This window comes from Lontra canadensis, unplaced genomic scaffold, assembly GCF_010015895.1.
Source record: "Lontra canadensis isolate GAN:19392208 unplaced genomic scaffold, GSC_riverotter_1.0 scaffold181, whole genome shotgun sequence".
Classification (NCBI taxonomy): Eukaryota; Metazoa; Chordata; class Mammalia; order Carnivora; family Mustelidae; genus Lontra; species Lontra canadensis.
The window spans coordinates 817,073-840,291 of record NW_022631175.1 but is presented as its reverse complement, the minus strand read 5'-3'; the positions used below and the strand labels follow the sequence as shown (position 1 = coordinate 840,291).

The 23,219-nt window shown below is 55.1% G+C and overlaps 1 protein-coding gene across 2 annotated transcripts in view; it reads right to left on the bottom strand.

Annotated features, from left to right (window-relative positions):
• Window positions 1-1,269: 1,269 nt before the first annotated feature.
• Window positions 1,270-23,219, bottom strand: part of TBC1D9B (TBC1 domain family member 9B) — a 38,727-nt gene continuing 16,777 nt past the window's right edge. The window contains exons 8-22 of one of the 2 annotated variants that reach the window (XM_032846870.1): window positions 14,929-15,087; window positions 14,532-14,682; window positions 13,831-14,045; window positions 12,333-12,450; window positions 11,219-11,504; window positions 10,039-10,168; window positions 9,811-9,909; window positions 9,002-9,070; window positions 7,620-7,860; window positions 7,182-7,247; window positions 5,890-5,961; window positions 5,592-5,642; window positions 4,146-4,208; window positions 3,519-3,625; window positions 1,270-2,491 (exon numbers count right to left, since the gene is read on the bottom strand). In XM_032846870.1, the coding sequence (XP_032702761.1) occupies window positions 1,805-2,491; window positions 3,519-3,625; window positions 4,146-4,208; window positions 5,592-5,642; window positions 5,890-5,961; window positions 7,182-7,247; window positions 7,620-7,860; window positions 9,002-9,070; window positions 9,811-9,909; window positions 10,039-10,168; window positions 11,219-11,504; window positions 12,333-12,450; window positions 13,831-14,045; window positions 14,532-14,682; window positions 14,929-15,087 (2,514 nt within the window). In that variant the 3' untranslated portion in view covers window positions 1,270-1,804. The remainder of the gene's footprint in view (window positions 2,492-3,518; window positions 3,626-4,145; window positions 4,209-5,591; window positions 5,643-5,889; window positions 5,962-7,181; window positions 7,248-7,619; window positions 7,861-9,001; window positions 9,071-9,810; window positions 9,910-10,038; window positions 10,169-11,218; window positions 11,505-12,332; window positions 12,451-13,830; window positions 14,046-14,531; window positions 14,683-14,928; window positions 15,088-23,219) is intronic. The other variant, XM_032846871.1, reaches the window with a different exon arrangement.

The following is a 23,219-nucleotide window of genomic DNA, read 5'->3' as shown; positions in this document are numbered from 1 at the left end:
AGCCCTTTGACATTACTTTATGGCAAAGCATGTAGTCAGTTTGTGTAAATACTAGAAAGGAAGTTACATTGATTGACATCTTTTGTTGTTGTTAAGAAAGCCAAGGTATTCAGTTTCCCTGCTGTTGTTTTGCTGCGTTTACTGAGATGGGACCCAGCAGCTGTGAACAAGGTAAAATCATGGAGACTTGTTATTTAAACAACCAGCCATAAAATCTAAAGATAGAAAGTAGATTAGCGGTTGCTTGGGGCTGGGGGTGGAAACAGGGATTGGCTGCACATGGGTAGGAGGGTATGTCTCAGGTGATGGAAGTATTCTAAAATTGCATGGTGGTGATAGTCACACTATAAATTTACTCAAAATCATTGAATTATAACTCAAAATAAGTGAATTTTATGACACATAAATTATGCCTCAATAAAGCTATTAAATTAAAAAACAAAAACAGAGGCGCCTGGGTGGCTCACTTGGTTAAGTAACCGACTCGAGCTCAGCTAGGGTCTTGATTTCAGGGTTGTGAGTTCAAACCCTACACTGGGCTCCAGGCTGGGCATGGAGCCCACCTACAAAAACAAACAAACAAACAAAAAAAAAAACAAAAACAAAAAAAGAGGAAAAAGCCTCCCAGCCTCAGATCCGCATATATTTTTTTAAGGTTTTATTTATTTATTTGTCAGAGAGAGAGAGTGAGCCAGCAGAGGAAGCTGCAGGTAAAGGGAGAAGCAGGCTCCAGGCTGAGCAGGGAGCCCGATGCCGGGCTCTACTCCAGGACCCTGGGACCATGACCTGAGCTGAAGGCAGACGCTTAACCAACTAAGCCACCAAGGTGTCCCTCAGATGTATCTTTCGGTAGAAGAGCTGCCCCATGTGGTGGGGATGGGGGGCGAATGTTAGACACTGAAGATCAGCTTTTGCTGCAAAGCTAGGGGGTGCTCCTGGCTCAGTCTGTCACCTGTGGCCCCACAACACCTGAACCCAAGTGCTTGCTACAGCCCAGGTCCAGGCCCAAGCCCACGCCTGCACACTGGACCCAGGCTGTTTGTACCTGTGGAGCTGGGGACCTCCCCTGTTGGCAGACGTCAGCTCGAGCTCTTCTGGGCCTGCAGTAGCACCTTCTGTGTCGTCCTTCTCCCTGGGGACCCTGAAGCCCCACCCCGTGGGGGTCTGAGTGGCCAGAACCCCTGGAACATGTCCTGGGCCCCCGACCTGGGAGGAAGCCAGAAGCCAAGCAGTAGCTGAGGCCACATGAAGGCTCTGTACACAGTGTGGTATTGAGTTCTTTCGGGGGTTTATTAAGGCATTGCGCACAGTGTGATTTGCTGCCAACCGAAATGAAGACAAGGAAATCTACCAGGACCTGAGGGGTGTGCTTGTAAGGTTAACGGTGAGGCTGACGAGCTGAGAGAGGATATAGAGTAATGCCCTCATGGTCCGCTCTGGTGCACCCCAGGGGCTGAGCCAGGGGCTCAGGCTCCAGGCTCCTAGAGAGCACCAGGACCCCCACCCCCTCACCCCAAGTGCGGAAGGTGCGGTGTGGCCTGGCCACAGAACGGGCCACAGAGGCACTGGGCAAGCAGGCCAGGATGGGCGGCCTCTGACACGACAACACAGGGACCAAGGCAGGTCCCGCCAGGCAGGCAGGAAGAAGGGACTGGGAGCCTCTGTCTGGGCCCTATTGTGGCTATTCTGCCTTTTTTCCATTTGCAGCTCACCGGTCCAGGGAGAACAGGAGAGGTGTGTCCTGAGAGAGCAAACAGAACAGGAGGGAGGAGGGGGCAGGGAGGAGAGACAGGCCGGGTCCCTGTCAGCCTGAAACTCCAGACTGTTCGAGGTCACTGGACGTGCTGAACTGTCTCTCCACCTTCTTTTGGTCCTTGATCTTGAGTCCAATGTCCACCCTCTTTTCAAAGAAGTTCACCAGGACGGACTCTGTCAGGATGGAGGCCAAGATCTGCTCGAAGGAGATGCACCAGTCCGTGTCCACAGTGCCCCCGCCGCGGGTGGGGGCCGGGGGGCCGCGGGCCTCCGCGCCCACCAGCACCGTGTCGTCGGCCAGGTCCTCACACTGCAGGGAGCCTGTGCTGACCACCGAGTACGAGGACATGGACATGTCGTCTTTGGTTTCGTCGTCGGACAGCAGCTGGGACGGGGAGCCCCGGCCCTCACCACCACCCCCGTCACCCACCACCTGGGTCTCCTGGGGAGCCTTCCCGAGGTGGGTGTCCCCGCCGGCTTTGGCCTGGGGGTCCCCTGCAGCTGGAGGCTGAAGCTCCAGGGCTGGGTCCTGTGTGGGGTCGGGGGCTGGCGGCTCGTCCTCCTCAGCGACACCGGCCCTGGGCTTCCTGCCTGGTGGGGCGGAAAACTTCTTCCCCACCTCGCCGATGCGAAGCAGCAGGCTGGCCACGGTGGCAATGGCGTGGTACAAGGCCTGCTCCATGGGGTCCTCACTGAACATATTGTACAGCGTCTTGCACAGCTCAATGAACTGTTCCTTTGCCGGGGAGACACAGAGGAAGGACAGGGAGATGGTGAAAGACGGGTTAGTCTGGCCTGGAATCAGCCAGACTGCCAGCACTGCGCTGTCCTGTTCATGGTCTCCAAGACCTGTGCCTTGTGCCCATTTCACAGACTGGGACATGGAAGTGCAGAAGAGGGAAAGTGCCTTGACTAGTATCACAGCCTTAGAAGAGCGTTCTCTCCCAGCTGCCTTTCTTTCAGCACGGAGAGTAACTGAGAGCCTCTCCCTGTCCCTACAGCGGCGCTGTGGGCAGAGCCAGGCCGATTTCTATCAGGACCTTCCAGATCCAGTGGCTACAAGGACTTCTTCAGTGTGTTTTGCAATCACTTTGAGTTTTTTGTTATCTTTGACCAGGATGGAGGGTGAGGACAAAGCAAGCAGAGCCTGGGTCGGGGGAGGGGGTACAGAAGTCTGACACTACACACTCAGGCCTCCTGCCTTGCTCCATGGGGGACCCCACCACTCTTCGGGACACAGGTGAGAGAGTGCCCAGACTGCAGGGGGCCCCTCTGGGCAGGGCAGGGCTGTGGTCGGGCTGTGGCCCCAGCTCTGAGACCCTTGGCCAGATGCTGGGCTCCCGACCCAGAGGCCAGCAACTGAAAAAGGGGCCATGGGCAGAGATGGCCTGGGTGGGCACGGCACCGAGGAGGGGCCTGGGAGGAACAGGGGCACTGTGAGGCTGTCCTATAAAAGGGGTAGTGTGGGTCTCTGTGTGTCAGAGGCTAACCTTCCCTACCGCTTCTCTGGTGTGTAGATACTGGTGAAATGTGAATGGATCATCGCCACGATACACCATCCAGGATAAAGCCCCAAAGAACTGGCCCCCGTCCTTCTGGAATCCTCCCTGATGGCTGTCTGACTGGCAGATGCAGCAGGTAGGCAGGAGAACTTCCGCCCTCCAGGGAGCGCTGGGAGGGAGGGAGGGAGGGGAGCTGGGAGCTGCTGGGTTGGGGGGAACCCAGCCTCAAAAGTGTCTGTTGTGGGCTCTGAGTGGGCCTACCTGGTTCATTTTGGGGAGATCCTTAATTGTCTCCTTCTGAACCTCTTTCTCTTTGGCCCACATGCGAAGGTAGTGCCGATAGTCGGGAGGGCTAGTCCCCTTCTCCTCTGTTGAGTTGGGAGAAAAAAATCTGTCAAATTAGAGAAAGAGCTGGGAGCCAGTAGCAGGTAGTGAGTGGGTTTCGGTGTTGTCTGGCACGGGGTTACCTGCGCCCTTTTACAAAACACCCTGGTTTTGGGGGAGGTGGTGTTGGAAAGAACACTCCAGAACACCCGATGTCTTCCCCGAGTTCTTATGCTAAAGTAAGGCCTGAGCTGATGAAGATGGCCCCACCCTGTCTCCTCCAAGATGGTGAAGGAGGGATGACGTGGAGGGTGGGGAGAGGCTGGCAGGAGAGGGAGGGAGACTGGACACCCAGAGAGGTCCTGGCAGAAAGCAGGTGCCCTGAAAGGAGGTGGTGATGGGCGTGGGGGGTGGCAGCTACGAGAGATTCAGGTCTGGGGCTGATGAGAGTGGCTTCAACCCGCAGCATGCTTCCCTGGGTGGGGGTCCCACCCACAGGGAGGACGGCCCAGCCCCAGGGCCCTGGGATCTGGATCAGCACCGCAAACAACAGCCTGCCTGTACCTCCTCTTTTTTCTTGGCTGTCTTCATTTCCGCCTCTTTCTTGCTCTTCCTGCCGTAGGGTCTCTGGACGACCAGAAAAGAGAAAGCACACAGGGAACACTCCTGTTTGCAATCGCAAACCACGGAGGTCTGCGAGCAGCCCGCTCTGGCTTCCCGCAGGAGCAGTGGGCCCAGCGCCCACTCACGTTCTTCACCTGCTCACAGGGACTGATGCGCCACTAGACCCACCTTCCTCTCTGCCAAGGGAACACGAGTCTCAGCCCGTGGGGAGAAAAGCCCAAGAACTGATTTCTGTAGTGTCTGCTGAAAAGGGTCAAACTGAGGGCGGTCCTGATCATCAGTTCAACCCTCCACCAACCAGCACACTGACTGATGAGGAGTTTTACATACAGGAATTCTGTCCTGGGCACCGTTTCTCAAAGTGACACATTTGCTGGAGTTGGCCCACACTGTCTGCTATGGGGCCCATGAACGTGGGGAGGAGCTGGCAGCCCAGCTCTCCCAGACCTGGGGGTGGCAAGGCCACCGGGGGTCCCCCAGTGGGTGGCAGCCTCCCAGCGCAGTTAGCAGCAGGGAGCCTCTGGGCTCAGGCTTCTCACTGTGGAGTAGAGACCCACTGCCTGGGGCTGCGTGGGGTCTAAGGACAGGGCTCTGTATCCCTAGGCCCTGGCCTTAACTAGAAGCCCCTGGGAAAGGCCAGAAGTGCCTGTATTTTCCCAGATTCTCATGGTAACAGAAGACCCATCTGCTTCTTTGCTTTGTGTACCTGAAATCAAGGTCCTCAGGCTTCCTATCAAGTTCAAATTAAGCCTTTGACTCCACCGGCAGGCCTGCCTTGGGTATCCTAATATGCACTGTGTTTCATCTCTCTCTTGGCTCTGTGTCATCCTTGCTGGGCAGTAACTACCATGAGAACTGACAGTCTGGGGTTTTGGCCGGTGAACCCCAGGCCCAGAATGCACCATCACCCTGGATGTGACGCTCTCAACAGGCTTTACGTGTAGCAGGTACACCTTTAAAAAGGCACCCCACAAATCTCTCTCTCCTTAACAGAAGAGCTGTGTAGACCATGAGAACGTTTTCCACCGCCCTCCTCCCCTGCTGCCTGTCCGTTTCCCACTGTTGCAATGATGGCGTTTGGACTTTCTCCCTCGAGCCTGACGATGGAATGCTGTTTGCGTGCGGCTGGGGAGCTGATGCTTAGTACTGTGCCGTATGTCCTCATTTGCTATGCCCCTCGACCAGCACAGAGGCCACCTCCCTCCTCCCCAGTATACTGCGGCTTGGTCCTGGGTCCTCCTCAGACCTCATTCTCACAGGAGGCTTCCCTGGACTAAGGAGGGACCAAGCGTGTCCAGGCCTCCCGACCATGTGTGGTGGGAGGTGGGGGTGTTAGGCAGACACAGCCCAGCACAAAGCAGGTGCCCCTGGTCCCCAGGGACTGACCTTGAGCCTCCCAGGGCAGGAAAAGGTCCAGATCTGAGGCCAGAGGAGATGCTGGAAGGGAGAGCGGAGGAGTAGAGGAGAGAGGGAGGGAGAGACCAAGGTCCAGGAAGGCAGAGACAAGAGAAACAGGAGTGAGAACATCCCGGGGGCCCTCCCAGAGAGAGGCTGTTGCCGTCACCCGTGGCTCCCCAATCCCACCGAGGGCCGCGGACCATCTGTGCAGGTCCCACTGCACGACTGCCCCACAGCAAGGCTGGAAGCTAGCTCCCCGCTCAATGCTGGGGCCAGTGGCACTCACCTTCTGAGGAGCTGTCTTCCGTGAAGTAGTGCGTCGCTTCCAGGGCTGACTCGGCCTCCTCCGGGCTCAGGGCTGTGCTCAGAGAGAAAGGGGAGTGAGAGCATAGTGAGGCGCGCTACCACAGGGCCCGGAGATACGGTGTGGGCAGAGCGGTAACAATGACCACGGATCTTGGGTATTGCTCCTTTCTTGACTTCCACGTTGTGTCTGAGAACGTCACAAGTAGCTCATTCGAATACCCTGTCATTCGTAGCTGGGAGTCCTGCCAACAGCCAGCCTCCCTCCCACCCTGCTGGTGTGGTACAAAGCGTCCTGAGGGGACCAGGCCCCTGTGGGCAGCTGCATGGGGACCAGCCACATACAAGGGACTTGCTCTTCTTGCTCTACGCATCTTGGGCATCGTTTCCCACTGGTACGTTCTTCGTGATGATGTGGTCCCCAGGGTTTGGGAGCCACGTGGTTCTGTGGTGGCGGGGGGGACTCGTTCTCCCCACCCCCAGTGCAGATGGGAATGCAATGACAGGGGTTAAACAGGTGGCACTTGGGGGAGGTGGCAGAGTGTGGTCTGTGGGCTCTGGGAGCCCCGGATGGAGCAGGGCAGACACAGGTGGCTTGGGAGTGGGCGAAGATGGTCCCACGTGCCCTCACCCGGAGGAGCATGGCCCAGTGGGGTCTGCCCAGCCCAGGCCTTTCCCTCCACAGGGTGAGAGGTGGCTGGCACCAACCTTCCCTGGAGGCATGCCTGAGGCCACTGTTCGTGTTGAATTACAGGCAAAAACCAGCCACAGGTGAGAACACCTAGGTCCAGGCCTGCGGCTTCCAGCTCCAGCCATCCAGAACCAACCCCCAGGCAGCTCTAGAACCGCATTCCTGGCCGATGAAGTGACAGCCTCAGGGGCGCACGCAGCACTGTGTTCTAAACCACTGTGCCAGCCGCTCCACGTAGCCCTGGGGCAGCTGGTGAGCAGCAGCAGGGACCTGGCGGCTCCACCCCTGGGCTGGAATTCACCTCGGCCTGAGTCTTCGTTTCCCAGTGGAAACAAGGAGCCTCATCTTGGAGAACTCTCCGTGCTGGGCAGGGAGAGCTGGGCCATGCAGTGGGAACCGAAAGACTATGGGATTCGGCCCGAGGACTTGCTGCCTGTCATCCTTCTCCCCCTGTGGCCTGCTGGTGACCCTGGGAAGCTCAAGCACAGCGCAGAGAGCCCAGGGAGAGCAGCTCCTGCTATGGGCTGCACAACACGGTCCCCATCCCGTGCATGAGAGGCCCTGACTGGTGAGGGGGCCCTCACCTGGGGGCAGGTGCAGCTTGTAGAGGGCCTTGAGCTTGTCGGTCAGGTCCCCATGGTACATCCCACCTGCAAAGGGAAGCCAGTGAGGAGGCCTGCCAGCAAGAGGGCACCAAAGCCCCCCAACCAGTCCCCAATGGAGACCCTGCCCTTGGAGTGGGTTCTGGTGCATCCCTCCTTCCAGCCTCTCTCCTGGAGAGCTCTCTGGAGGGAGCCCCAGGCCCCCCACTTGCCCTGAGCTTTGCCCTTCTCAGAGTTGGCAAACCCACCCCAAGCAGCCATGGCCCGAGGGAGGGGAAGTGGTGGGGAGGACCCCACTGGACGCCCACATGTCCCCAGTGGGAAAACTGCCCTTTCCATATCAAGGTTGCTGCTGCAGTGGGAGAACTGGTGGGGCTGGCATCTGGAGGCTTCTGGGGGCAGGGCCCTGGAGCTACTCACTCATCCCCATCACAAACTCCTTGAAGTTGATCAGAGAGTCCCTGTTTTCATCTAGGAGCCGGAACATGCGCCCTGCCAAGACTGGCGTGTGGGCGCCACAGGCCCAGGGTGTCAGGCTGGTGAAGAGCTCCCGGAACTGGCTGGCGTCAATGCGGTACTGCTCCAGGTAGGGCAGGCTGGGGTCCCGACGCACAGCGGTGGGCCGGCTGCCCCCCCAGTACTGACTTGCCAGGTGCTTGGCCTGCAGGGGACACAGCCTGGTGAGATGGCCGGGTCCCCCAGCGCCCCGGTGCTCAGGACTGCCCGACTGGTCCATGTGTCCTACCCGCTCCGTCGGAGCCTGCAGAGTCCCGGGACCAGCCCGACACAGCATCTCACAGAACTGCCACACAGGCCCCATCGGCCTCTCATGGACAGATGCAGGAGCGGAAACACAGCCCTAGGGCTGCTGGCTGGCTACAACAGGCCACAGCGGGTGGGAGGCGGCACCGACTGGACCGTTGTGACCATAAGGCTCAGGTCTGAGTGCCAAACCAGAGGCCGCCGGGAACCAACAATAGGTGGTCTGGACTTAGCTGTTTCTGCCTGCCCTTCACAACTGCTCCCCTTCTGTTAACAGCATGTGAAATTTTTGGGGAGAGCCCCTCCTGTCCCATCCTCAGGCTGTGAGCTGGGCACATGGCCTAGATTTGGCTCAACAAACACCCTCCTGTAGCCACAGCACCTAACCTGAGTTAGTCCAACAATTAACTCTGGACTTCTTGTTAAAACCACTTGGAAAGAAAAGGCTCTTTCCCCTGAGAGAACGGGATGAGCCTGGAGCTGCAGATGACAGTCCTGCCATTCTGTAGGAAGAGCAGTCTAGAGGACATCCGAAGTAGGGGAGCTGGGCTGCATGTTTAAGCACCTGGATCTAGCCATGCATGAAGCTATGCATTCCTAGACTTTCCAGTAACATGAACCAATATATCTCCTCTCACGTAACTGTAAGCTGACTTGAGTGGATTTTCTGCCTCTTAAGAAAGTATCCTGCCTAAACTCCCTGAAGGAATAAATTCTGCCCTAGGAAGTCTGTGGTAACTACATCTGAGGATGCTTATAAATTGATTTCTCGGGGCACCTGGGTGGCTCAGTCGGTTAAGTGTTTGCCTTCAACTCAGGTCATGATCCCAGGGTCCAGGAATGGAGCCCCATGTCGAGCTCCCTGCTTGTGGGAAGCCTGCTTCTCCTTCTCTTCCCCGCTCATGCTCTCTCAAATAAAATCTTTAAAAAAAATCGATTTGTCCTTTGGCAGGAGGTTGTCGCACTGAGGACGCACTTAGGAGACTTAGGGGACACACTTAGGCTGGGGTATCGGGCCTGCCCTTGGTCTTGGCTGTCACCTTAAACACCATGTAGAGGTCCTCCAGCTCTTCAATTGAGAAACCGATGTCCCCAGGTATAGCTCGGACCTAGAAGGAAAGGGCAACAGGATGTACTGAGGGATTCTCAAGTTCCAGGTCTCTGAGAGAATCCCCACCAGACAAAGGCTAAGACAAACCACCCTGCCAGGGTGCTGCTAGTCGACCAAGCCCAGGACGGCGGTCCATTCAGGGAAGGGGGTGTGGACCATACGCTTCTCCCTGGTCACCCATCCCACCACTCAGTCCACACTCCAAGTTCCTTCGTGGTGAGTGCCACAGGGGCCTTTCTGTCCCGAACACCCAGTCAGGGACACAGGGTGAGGGCAATGATGCAGTGACCGCTGTCTGGATCCTTGGAAAGACTCTGGCATTGGCTCTCTGGAAGGTGTCCTAGAACTTCCCAGTAAGGGATCTCTACAGAGTTGGGGAGGACAAAGGCTTGTAGTAGAGGCACAGCGTGTTGGGTAGGTGGAGGGTGGCTAAGTGTCATTACCCAGGGGCATGGGAGAAGCCAGGCTGGAGGACTCAGCCCACAGGAGGATGACCCTTGGCCTTTAGGTGCTGGGGTGTCAAAGAAACTTGAGGTGACAGCCCAGGAGCAGAAAATAGCCACCAGGCCCCTCCCACTTCCTCAAATTTGCACCTTCACTCCCAGATTCCAGTCCCACAAGAGGCAGCACTAAGGGACTCTGCCCCACACCCTCTGGGGAGGAGCAGCCCACCTGGGTCATGCCCACCGCCCCCGCCCCCAGCAACCTGTGGCCATCAGAGCCCAGCCCTGTCCATACCACGCTGCGCTTGGCCGTGTCCTCCAAGGACTGGATCACTTTCAGCCTCTGTTTAAACCGCATCTGCTCGATGTCATCGGCCCTCAGGCTGCTGAATTTCTACCGGCCAGAGGTGACTCAGTGAGAGGAGGCAGAACCACAGAGCAGAGAAATGCCCTGGGCCACGGCCACCCACACCCACACGCCCGGATGGCGCAGATTGGCCTGAAAGCCCCAGAGGGTGCTGACCTCATAGGACACCTTCAGGAGGTCGAAGATGTCCACTTCGGCTGGAGGGTCATCTCCACTAGTCAGCAGGGCATGGAGGTGTGGGATAGGAGGAGAAACACTCTGCTTGTTGACCACGTTATCTAGGTATCTGCAAGGATTAAAGGACTGAAGCCTGGACCCCCACAGGCAACGGGGGTGTCTTACCTACTAACTGACATGGAGAACCTAACCTGCATAGACTCCCCATCAGTAAATGAGGTGCCTTGGCAAGTTGGGAATCCCCTTGGAGGCAGTGAGAGACCTCACCCCTCATGAGGCCTGAGCACTAACTCTAGGAAGCCAGGCTGTCCTCTGGGGGTTCCTTGGGTCAGGACACTGTTTAAGCCCAGACCCAACCACACCACGAGAAAGGTCTGTCCCAGTGGGAGGGACGACAGGGCTCTGGGCTGGCTCGGTGGGCAGGCGGCAGCACCCCTGGCAGGCCAGGGTTGCTGGGAGTGTTCCAGGCCAGGCAACTATGCACACATGGCCAGTAGGGCCCTACAGAACTCAGGGCCTGGGCCAGTGTGAGGCTGGGGCGGGGCGGGGGTCCTGGATGCAGGGGGCATGGGGAGTCCCAAGGCCAGATTCTGAGGTGAATGAGCTCTGTGGGATGCTGCTGGCTGGGGCCAGCGCAGGCAAAACTGTGATGAAGCAGGCCCAGGGCCCAGGGTAGGGGGACTGTGGGCTAGCATGGAGATGAAGGGAGGGGCTGGGTCCTAGAGAATGTGCAAGGGTGGGATGTGGGGACTCAGGGGGCATGTGGTGGCCAGGAGACAGGTATGTATGAATCCATTCAGCTGTGCTGTCAAGCCTAGCGTGGACCTCTCCATCTGGGTGACAGTGATGGGGAGTGATGCGGAACGGGGAAAGCAGCATCAGGACTGCTTTGGGAGGAAAGCAGATGCAGGGCGTCCACCCGTGGCTGGAGGCCATGCTGTTCCAGCCCACTTTATCTGCTCCCAGAGCTATCACACCCCAGGGCTGTTTGTTGCCATGTTCCCCCCAGAAAGGAGGCTCCTCACTGCCCAGTGTGCTCAGTGGGCTCATCGGTGCATGCTGAGTGAGGAGTGCCCAGAGCTGCTGGGGGGCTGGGCTCTACCATATGCAGGGGTGCCGGCCAGCAGCCCGGCAGGACGAGGGAGGCCGGCTCGGTCACCTGCCCAGGACGGTCATGGCCTCGCCCTCATCGCCGCAGCCCAGCAGCTGCTCCATGTTGGCATCCAGGATGGCCAAGGCCACCTGCAGGATCACCTTGATGCCCTCGTAGAAGAAGCAGTCAACGATGACCACAGCGCTCTCGAAGGGCATGACGCTGAGGAAGAGGGTCAGGAACCAGGAGAGAGAGATGCTGGAGATCACCCCCAGGTCCTGCATCTTCTCCGAGAGCTGGGGCAGGAAGTCTTTCGTGAGCTCCTCAAAGATGCCTTGGTCCACCAGGGCCCCTAGGGAGAGAACAAGGGAGTCTGAAGGCCAAGCCCATGCCGCTGGCTTAGGCCCCAGGGGATGCGGGGAGCCCACTGGATCCCCAGCCAGCTCCACTCACATGCAGGGCCAGAGGGGATGGGCTGGAGGAAACAAGAGAGAAACAGCGTGCGGGCTTCCTTTCCTCGGCGTCCAAACTACTGTGGGAGAAGAACACTTGCTCCCACTGTGCTTGGATTTGCTTTGGGGGAAACACAAATCCCTCCCTTCTAGAAGTGTCAGGAGTAAGCAGGAGCCATGGGTGCTACTGCTTGTCATGCCCTGAAACTTGTGAACCCCAGTGGGGGAGGTCCCCCAAACCAAATGGTAGGGGAAGGGCATCTTCAAATAGCAGACTGAGTCAGGTCTGTAATTAAACACTTTGCCAGTGCATTTCCACTTAATCTTCGGGCTGGTCGTCAGGCTGGGTGACAGGTACGCAGGGAGGTACTACCCCTTCTCACTGCAAGGTTGGAAATCCGGCACAATGAAAACCCTTACACAGAGTTAGACAGCTGAGAACGGAGGACCAGGCTGACCTCTGAAAACCACTGAATGTGTAATAGCTTCTCTCCCTGCCAGCAGCTCCTGGGGAGCTGCACGGAGTCTGTGCAAGGTGGACGGGGGTCTGCGTGGCCTCTTCCTTCCAGCTATGTGGTCATTTCTCAGCGTCATCTGGGGAATGGAGCCGTGAGGGTCTGCAGCCTGCTGCACATCATTGAGGACCCCCCAGAGCTCACTTGTGCTGAGTGCTCGGTGCGGGGGCTGGCCTAGGGGCACCACCCCCACGGGGAGCCTTGGGCACTCACCCACGACCCTGGTGTTGTAATAGTCAGGCAGCATGCGCTCACAGAGGGCCACCAGCAGCCAGAAGGCCTCCTCCTCGCTGCCGTAGAGCAGGAGCACAGAGGTGACGATGTTCATGGCCTGCAGGCACAGAGACAGCAAAGGGGAGGCTCATGGAGCTGGGCCACCACGTAAAACCGTCCCATCCCCCCAAGGACCTGCATGGGCTCACTCTCCACGTAAGTCCGACTACAACAAATGACAACAGCAGGCAATTTGCCAAAAGGCCATTTGCAGGAAACCAATTTGGCAAGAACCATCAGCCAGATCCCTCCAATCGGGCCAGTGGGTGCTTGGAAAGCCAAGAGGGAGGGAATGAGCATGTGGCTCTTCTTCAGAGAGGTTTCTGGGGTAAGAGGTGTGACACAGGGACAGGAGGATCGGTGAGTGAGCTCCACGTGACAGCCACATGGCTGAGGTCGAACGGGGCTGCACACAGTCTGCACCGATAGCAAGGCTACTCAGAATAAGATTCCATCTTAAAAATTCGCTCAAGCCAGCACGTGGACTTTCCCTGTCCCAGTAACAGGTCTTGCAGAACACTGGCCATTGGGAAAGGGGATTCTGAGGGGGCAGCATGCTTCTTAGAAACCCAGACACAGTCTCAGGGAAACAGAACACCATCGGACGGGGCCAGGAAAATGGCCTCCCCAGATGTAAAATCAGATGCTGCCGGAAGTGCACCTCGAAACCATGATGAGAGGCCACCTCACACCATTAGGGTGGCTACGGTCCAAAGACCAGAAAGCCAGCGTGGTGAGCACGTGGGGTAAGTGGAACCTTGTGTATCACGGTGGGGGGGGGGGGCGGCACGTGTAAGATGGTGTCATCGCTGTGGAAAGCACTATGGGTATTCCAAAAACAAAACAAAAACATTAAAGGTCAAATTGCCATACGGTCCAGCAATTACACTTCTGGGAACGGACTCAAGAGAAGTGAAAGCAGGGAGAGGAACAGGCACCGCAAGGGCCCGCTCATGGCGGTGGTATTCACAAGAGCCCGAAGAAGAAGCCACCACGTGCCCAGCTGAAGATGCAAGGGAGAGCGAGTGTGGCCTATCCACGAAGTGCAGTATGGTTCGAGAGATTCTGACACGGGACCCAACAGGGATGAGCCCCGAGGATGCTGCGCTAATGGAGTTGGCCGGTGCCCAAAAGGCGAATCCCACACAACTCAGTTTTGGGGAGGTACTTAAGGCGTGCAAAGCCATAGAGATGGAAGGCAGTAAGGGGACTGCAGGGGAGTCGTTGGCAGACACCAGACAACCAAATGCTCTGGGACCCAGACCTGAGCCCGCAGAAGGCGTCCCTGCCAAGGGGCGAAGTGAGCAGGTAAGAGTGGCTCCCATTACACCACTCTCGGTAGTCGGGCTCTTGCAGGGGACACAGGGCACACTCTGGCCTCTGCTGAGTGAGCCACTGGCGGGAGGTGTGGCCCTTGGGCCCGGCTCACCCCCTCTACCTGACAGTAGCCGATGGTGGGGTTTCGGAAAGCATAGGCAGTTAGCACCCGCCGGAGGGCAGCGATGCCCAGCTCGTTCTGGAAGGCGGGGTGCTCGGGCATGGAGCGGTGGAGGTCTCGCTCGATCTCCTCTGTGGCCAGGCTGTACTTCCCCATGGACTTCTCCACCAGCTCTGCGTAGTAGCCCGGGTGAGTCACCATCTCGTTCCAGGCCCCTGAGGAGACAGAGCCGGCAGCTGTCTCCCACCTCCTCCCTTCCTGCTGGGGCCATGGGGACAGTGACAGGGCAGGCCGGGCGTGTCAGTGCACCACAAAGAGAAGAGGAACTCTGGGGCCCATCAGGAGTTGTGAGGCAAGCGTCCCTTGGTGGCAGCTCCTGGGAGGGGTCGCCCCACCACAGCTTGAGTGGTCTTCTCAAGAAACCGTCCAGGTGGCTAAGGGCGTGCGTGCTGACAGAGCCTGACCCGAGGAGAGGAGGCCTGGCGGGGGTGGGAAGACACCATCTGGGTGACAGAGCCCCGCCCTCCATGTCTGCACCCTGGGACAGTGCCCCAAGCTCGGGCCCCTCACAGCTCAGAGCCCCATTTCGGCCTTGGAAAAGGGCTGGCAGCTCCAGCCCGGAGGACACAAAAGGCTGGCCCGGGGCCCGTGGGGTTCTCACATGGCGGTGCTGGGGGCCGGGCTGATGCCGGGCAGCTCACCAGAGAAGAGGAGCCACAGCTCCCCACGGAGGCTCTCGGGGATGCCCTTCAGCACCAGCTCCCGAGTCTTGGCTGTGCGGTACATGCACACACCGCGGCCGTACTCGAAGAAGTGAATGTCCCATGACTCCTCTTTCATCTTCTCCTTGGCCTGGGGGAGAAGCAAACGCTCTGGGCGTGTGGGTCAGGGCCCTCCGCCATCTACTGCACATGGCACGAGGGCCCATGCTGGGCAGCAGGGACACGAGCCTCCGCGTGGAGGCCTCGAGCCCAGGTCGGGCAGGGTGCCCCCGAACACTGTCCCTCGGGGTCCAAGGACCTGAGGTGGCGTGCAGGCACGAAGCCTCCTCCCAGGCCCGGGTCCCGTGCGGTGATGGGGTCCACGCTCCGGGCTTACCCCCTTGGCCCCCAGGTCCTCCATGGGAGAGTTTCCCTGGAAGAGTTTAAGCAGCCCCTGGGATGCGGTTGGTGCCTCCTGCACACTGGAGCCCTGGCGGCTCCCCAGGGGGGTGGTGGGGCTGGGCTGATCTGCCGCCTCTGCTGGAACTGGGGGGCGCTGAAAAACACAACATGGGGTGGGGGTGGGAGGGAGAAGAAGGACCCAGTGAGTGGGCTGCCCAGCGCGGGGTCTCTGATGTATTTGCCCATAGGCTGTTTGAGCTCTTGGCCCCGGGCCGCGGGGAGCCGTTCATGTTGGGCATGCAAGGACAGAGTGGCGAACCCCACAGAGCCCAAGGGCCGGGCTGCACAATAGAGCAGAGGCAGGGTGACCTGAGGGCCCGGCCTGTCCGTTGTATGTTGATAGAGGCAATCGGTGCTGCAGGAGCTCCTGATGACTGCCGGGCCAGGCCAGGAACCCTCCTCTGCCTCCTCTCCCTTGGGCGACCTGTCCACTCGGGCCTCAAGGGCCCTTCCAAGAAGAAGGGGCTCCCAAGAGGGCTGCTTGGTGCCCCTATAGCTCCCTGCATTTCTATCTTCCTCTGGTCCACATGCCTGGTGTGGGGTGTGCCCCACAGCGGCCACACGACCCCTTGGTCCTGGACACTCGTGTCAGCTGGGCACTGGGTACTGTGGCGTCTGGCGTACTAGAACTGGGTGTGTTCTAGTACACAGAGAGGGTACGGACCCTCTCTGCCTTGGGTGCCACTAGCTATTTCCCCCATGGGGTCTAGCCATAAACAGGGCCTCAGAGGGCTATAGGCCCCTGCCCGGGATGGAGGTCCAGGGGTCTGTTTTCACACCACATAGCCAGCCAAGGAGCTGAGAAAGGGAGCCCAGAGTGGCCCAGCGAACATACCAGGGTGGGCGGCAGTATGGGACTGGCAGAGGGAAGGGAGGATTCAGGGACAAAGGTCTATAGGGGAGCCCTAACTTCTAGGGCTCTTCCCCTGGTTTTCTGGAACCGGTCCCCTGGCAAACACATCTCCTCAGGGGAGCGCTGGCAGCCATGACCCTTCAGGCCCAGTGTGGGTGATACCTGACATCTGCTCCCTGCTTGTCCACTGTCCCTGCGGCCTGACTTCCAGGGGAGCTCGGTGCGGGCGACGCCCTATGCAGGGAGCTTGCCTTGTCCCCTGGCCCAGGGGGTCACGCGGGCCAGAGCTGGCGCCTTCTGCCTGTTCTCCCCTCGGCTCCCTCCCCGAGCACCCACCGACAAGAACAACACTGCTCTGAGGTGGGCACTCGTCACTGGCTCCTCACCATTCACTTCCCTTCCTGCCAGCAGCAGTTCCCCGTTTTTATGTGGGGGCACACTTCTCTCCACTCTTGGCCTCGTACTTTGTGGGCTCCACTGAGAACTGGGGTGATAGCCAGTACTAATGATGAGCTTTTCCCACCGCTGGGCCCAGAGGGTGGTTAGAGGCACTATGTTACCCAGTCACCATCAAGGACAACACGGGTGACTCTGCAGGGAATGCTGGGATGAGCCAAGGAGGATCCTGGTCCCATACACGGCCTGGGAACTAGGCCTTCCTGGTGAAAAGCCCTGTCCAGCAGGGAGAGGCCCCTCTGAAGACAGGCGGCCGACTGCGAGGACTTCGTGGCTTGTGGATCTGTAACCCTCCCCCGCCTTTGCATGTCGTGTTCCAGTCTGGGTCCTGTTGTCTCTGATCCCAACTCCCCGCATGGTCCTGTCCCCCAAGTGGCAGGGACAGGGGACGCTGGCTGGCTTCCTGCGGGACCTCACCCTCTCTGTGTTCCTTATAAGAGAGCCCTCTTCTTGGCTGTGATGACAGGTGATGTAGGGAATATGTGTTAAACCCACCGAACCCTAGTCTTTGACTATATATGGCATATTATATGTCAGTTTTATCCTGGAGATGCTGTTTTTAATAAAAGGTGGGGAAAAAAAGAAAGAAAAAAAAAAAAAGAAGCGAACTCTGCTAGGTCCCATCCATAGTCCATCTCTCTGTCCCCCACTGGTGTTTCGGAAATGGATTTTGGGTCTGCTCAGTCTGTGAGACACAACCCCAGTCTAGACTTACATGGAGATTCTGCTTCCTGCCCGAGGTTCCCCAAAGGGACCAGGGCGCAAATGGACTTGCAGGCCCCAGAGTACCTCAGGGAATCAGACTCTCAGTGCCAGTGAAGGGCCTGGACTCCAGGATGTGGCCTTGGCTGTACCATCCTCTGTGACAGCCGTGTGCGAGACGGGAAGCTCACGGGCCACCTGGGAGCCCTGTGTTTTCCTGGGGCAGGTCCTCCCATGCCTGCAGGTGACCACCTCACACATCTGTCCAGTGCCAACCTCCTGAATCACCTGCCCACCTCGTTTCCTGCTCAACAGAACCTCCAGCCTCCTGCTTGAGTGAGCAAGCGTGAGCACCAGGGTCCGTCATGGCCACGGCCGTCAGCCAGCCTTCCTTCCTGCATCCGTGGCCCACAGTCCCACCATTCCACCTCCAGGACCTCCCTCTAGGCAACTACCGCCCCCCCGCCAGTGGGCCCATGGACTTGATCCAGGCTGCGCCGTCTCTACAAGCCCTCCTCGCACTTCCACTGGTGTATGGGTTATACTTCAACTGAAGTGACCCCTGTTCTTCTCAGCTGACCTTTATACAAACTTCTCAAAACAGCTGTTTAGACTATTAGACTGTTTCTTTTCCCCCAGTCCGTCAGAAAGTATACCTCCATGTTCTATTGTCTAATACCTAGTACCTGGGTCCTTTCTTCCTAGACCCTGTCAATTCCATCCCATGGGCAATACTGAAATCAGCGAGTGAGCTTCTCCCCATCCCTGCTTTCCCTGTCGATATACAGTAATACACTTTCATTCTCAGGTAAGGAGGCAACTGAGGAACTTATTTTACTTTCCATGCCTTTGAAAAAAAAGATTTTATTTATTTGAGAGAGAGAGAAAGAGGAGGGAGGGAGAGAGAGAACGAGCAGGAGGAGAGGCAGGACAGGGAGAAGCAGAATCCCTGCTGAGCAGGGAACCTGATGCAAAGCTTGATCCCAGGACGCTGAGATAATGACCTGAGCTTAACCGATGGAGCCACCCAGGTGCTCCATAAAGCTGTTAGATTTCTTAAATTCTTTCATGTTCTTTACTTATTACCTGTGGTCTTCACTCCTGAATCTTAGTTTGCCAATATAAAATTCTTCACTTGTGCTTTTTAAAAATTGTGTTATTTTCAAAATGTTATTCTGGGGCGCTTGGGTGGCTCCGTGGGCTGAGCCTCTGCCTTCGGCTCAGGTCATGATCTCAGGGTCCTGGGATCGAGTCCTGCATCGGGCTCTCTGCTCAGCGGGGAGCCTGCTTCCCTCTCTCTCTGCCTGCCTCTCTGCCTACTTGTGATCTCTGTCTGTCAAATAAATAAATAAAATCTTTTTAAAATAAATAAATAAATAAATAAATAAATAAATAAATAAATAAATAAAATCTTAAAAAAATGTTATTCTGGGAGCGCCTGGGTGGTTCAGTTAATTGAGCATCTGACTTGATTTGGCTCAGGTCATGGTCTCAGGGTCCTGGGATCGAGCCCCACGTCAGGTTCTGCATGGAGTCTGCTTGAGATTCTCTCTCTCTCCCTCTGCCACTCCCTCTGGCTCACGTGCTCTCTCTCTCAAATAAAAAAAGAAGTCTTAAAAGAAGTCTTAAGAAAAAAAGACATCTCTGATGCTTATTTTTAAGAAAATTAAAAATAAAATGTTACTCTATATAAAATGTTGCTATCTGAAAGTCTGAACCCACTCTGATTTTCTTCCTTCATAAATGACTTGGGTCTTTTTTGACTGGTTGTCCCAAAGATTTTTTCTTTTTAATCTTTAAATAGTTTTTACCGCATTCTGTAATAATGGACTGGTTTTCCCAGATGTATGACATGCCCTTCCACCATGCACCGTCAAGTCTTTTTACGCTCAGAAAAGTTTTCTCGACTAGTAGTTTCTATCAGCTGTTAGTCTATGCTCTTTTGCATAAGTTGGATCTTCTTTGTCTGACTTCCTTATCACAGCTTCTGACTATTTTTTTCTCTTTCTTCACTTGTTTGTCCCTCCTCTGACCCCCATCCATTCTTTAACCCTTCAAGACTATTCATTGTTGCATTCTCTTTGCATAATACTTACTTCTCAAAAATTTCTCGAGTCCCATCAACTCTCTTTCCTGTTGACTTGTCAACTTTGTTTCCGAGCTTTCTAAAAAATTTTATTTATACCATTCTTTGGTAGTTTCTATTACTTTTCTAGTTTTTTTTTTTAAGGTCATTTTGAAGTATTAGGGTACGGTTTTCATCTGCTTTGGGGGAACAGTGTTCTGACAGACTTTCATTGTGGAAGGTTACTTGGGTTTGTTTCCCCCTATGATGCTTTTGTATGGGGTGTGATCATAATCCTCTGTTGCTTGGGTTTAAATGACGTGAATCCTTCTGTACTTTTGGGAAGATCATGTACATGTTGGGGAGATGACATTAAAAGCACAAGAAATAAAAGAAAAATAGATAAACTGGACTACATGAAAATGTAAAACTTCCGTACATCAAAGGACACAATCATCAAAATGAGAAGACAATCCATGGGAATGAGAGAAAATATTTGCAAATTATATCTCTGATGAGTTAATATCCAGAACATATAGAGATTTTCTACAGCTTGACAACAAACAACCCAACTTAATAAAAAAGGTGAGGGGCTTGAATAGACATTTCTCCAAAGAAGCTGGACAAATGGCCAAGAGGACATGAAAAGATACTCAATATCACTGATCACTGGGGAAACACAAATCAAAACCACAATGACATACCACTTTACACCCATTAAAATAGTTATTACAAAAAACCTGGAAGGTAACCAGCATTGGCAAGGATGGGGAGGAACTGGAACCCTTGTGCATTGCTGGTGGGAGCATAAAATGATGCTGCTGCTGTGGAGAAAGGTGTGGAAATTCCTCAAAATACTCAACACTGAATTACCCACTGACCTCTTCTCAGCAATTCCACTTCCCGGTATCTCCCTCTCAGAACTGAAAGCAGGGTCTCAAAGAGATACGTGTATACCTACATTCACAGCAGCATTATACAATAGCCCGAAGACAGAAGCAACCCAAGAGTCCATTGAAAGACGGACAGCGGCTGCCTGGGTGGCTCAGTGGGTTTAGCGTCAGACTCTTGATTTCAGCTCAGGTCATGATCTCAGGTTTATAAGATCAAGGCCCGCATTGGGCTCCATGCTAAATGTGGAGCCTACTTAAGATTCTCTCTTTCCCTCTACCCACCCCCCCAAGGCTCCTGCTCACACACTCTCTCTAAAAAAAAAAAAAAGGGGGTGAATGGAAAAACAAATATGGCATACATCTACAATGGGATATTATTCAGCCTTAAAAAGGAAGGAAATTCTGACATTGCTATCATGAGGACGAACCTTGATGACGTGACACTAATAAGATCAGCCAACCATGGAAGGACAGATACCATAGGATTCCTCTTCTATGAGGCCCCTAGAGCGGTCAGAGTCATAGAAGTGGATAGCGGAGTGGTGGTTCCCAGGGGCAGCAGGGAGGGGGACCGGGGATAGTGTTTCAGTTCTGCAAGATGGAAAGAGTGCTGGGGACGGATGGTGGTGGTGGGTGCACCGCACAAGAAGTGAATGGACATCACGCCACTGAACTGTACGCTTCAAAAAGGGTAAGGTGGCGAGTTTTAGGTTACGTGTCTTTTACCACAATTTAAAAAAAAAAAAAAAAAAAAAAGACCTCCTGAATTTGACCACTTCTCCTGAGCGCCTCTGCTCCTACCCTTGACCAAGGCTCTATCATTCCATGTCTTGATTATTTGAGCAGCCTTCAACTCCTGTCTGCTTCTACCCAGACCCTTCTTGAGCCTAGCACTGCCCGAGAGAAACAGGATGAGAGCAGCCTGGGTGGTTCAGCTGGTTGGGGATCTGCCTTTGGCTCAGGTCGTGATCCCAGGGTCCTGGGATTGAGCCTCGCTCTGGGCTCCCTGCTCAGTGGGGAGCCTGCTTCTCCCTCTCCTCCCTGCTTGTAGTCTCTCTTACTATCTCTGTCTCTGTCTGTCTCTCTTAAATAAATAAATAAAATCTTTAAAAGAAAAAAGAAGAATTAGAAAAGCATATGTAATTTAACGCGTTCTAGCAGCCATGTTAAGACACAGGAGAGAAACTGGTGAGATGAGTTTTAAATAGCCGATTTCATTTGATCTGCTAGAGCCAATATATGCTTACTACGACATGGAATTACTATAGAAAGTTACTGAGATCCAAGGGCTCCAGAGCCGCATGTGGTTTCAGTACAGAGTAGCTGCGCCTCTAACCCATTCCCAATCTGACATGCCAGACTCACTCTATGAAAGCACACACAAATCCTGTCGCTCTGGCCAGAAGTCCCCAACGGCTTCCCATCTCACTCAGAGTCAGAGCTGAAGTGCCCACAAGGCCTACAGGCTTCTGTGCTCGGGCTTCCTGCTTCCTCCCTGACCTCAACTTCTACACTGGTCTTTGCTCGCCTCTGTAGCCGGTGCCAAGCCCAGTCCCACCTCTGGGCCTTTGCACCTGTTATTCCCTCTGCCTCCAACGCCCCTTCCCCAGGTACTTCATGGCTTGTTCCCTTGCTTCTTTCAAGCTTGATCGGAGCCCCTCCATTTCCCAATCCCTTTATCCTGTTCTATTTTTATCCATAGATCTTATTACCACCTGCAGTATCTCAGATGTTTGCTTACTATCTGTCTCTCTCACTAGAATACAAGCTCTGTCTAATCAGTTCGCTGCTCTATTCCCAGTGCCTGGGGTAGCACCTGGCACCCAAGGGAAATGCAGTAAAAACATGTTAGCGGAGGCTGCCTGGGTGGTTCAGTGGGTTAAGCATCCGATTCTTGGTTTCAGCTCAGGTTGTGATCTCCGGGTCATGGGAATGAGCCTCACATCAGGCTCCCCACTCAGCGCAGTCTGCTTGTCCCTCTCCCTCTGTTCCCCATCCCAACCCCTGCTCGTGCTCTCTCTCTCCCTCTCAAAATAAATAAATAAAATCTTAACAAAAACAAAAAACAAAAAACAACCCAAAACTATGCTGGGTGAATGGTGAGCGTTTAGAAGGGGCCCAGGGTTTGTGCTTACTCTGGCCTGGTGGGCCCCGTCATTTGTCGTGTTGGGCCTCATGAAGGCCTCAACATTCTTGCTTGTGTCCCTTTTCACCCAACCTAAACTCACTCTCTTGAAATCCCAGGTCAAGCCTACCTTCCTGTAAGAGACCGTTCTCAATGTCTCCTGTCTGGCCCCTCGGCATCCCTTCCCTACCTACTTAACAGCTTACTGAGCATTGACCATGGGGATATAAAATACAAAGGCCTCCATGGGCCAGACCAGGTGGGGTTCTGGGGAGCTGTCAGGCACGTGCCATCGCTCAGGTCCAATGCCACCTGGCAGGAATGTGGACCCCGTAATGCCAACGCTGCTGATTCTTCCAGAGAAGCCAGCTATGTGGATCTTTATAAGGACTCTTCTACTCATGAAGTGGTTTCACAAACTCAGACCGACCCACAGCACACATACCTTGTCATACCAGGAAGTAATTAGATATGGCCACGGCTGTGCCAACCTCAGCGAGCTCCCTCTGGTCCCAGATAGACATGAGGGTAATCACTGCCATGGACTGAAGCACATCACACTGCCTAAATCTCTAAGTTCATAATTATATCACAAACTGAACATTGCAAGTGACTCGATCACGTTTGGAGTATACTAGAAATGCAGCTCCTCGTTCTAACAACTGGTGAGTAAAAGCAGGGATAAAAGATTTCCTCTGCCTTTCCTAGGTGAACTGTGCCTCAAGTAGTGAAGTAGTCTGCCTAGGGACGGATTCCAGCTCATAAACAGAAGGACTGACACCAGCAGACTGCTGCCCTCTTGCAACCCCTGATGAATTTCCACATCTATGCAAAGCCCAACAGGGGCTGGAAAGAGCATGTGACAAGAAGAGTGGGTGTTGGATATAGGTCCTCAAGCCCACCTACAAGCAGACCTGCCCCCTAAACGCACAAACAAGTGAATCTGAATCTGATCTGGGTTTTGCTATTCAACCACCAACCTACAGGAGACAAGGACCGAGAAACACGCTAAACGCCTCCAGAGAGATGCTGTCAGGAAGAACCAGACCGCGAGGCCCTCTACAGCACAAATGACCCCCTTCCTTCCGTAAAATACTGCAAGAAGAAAGAGAGATGGAGCAAACATCTCCAA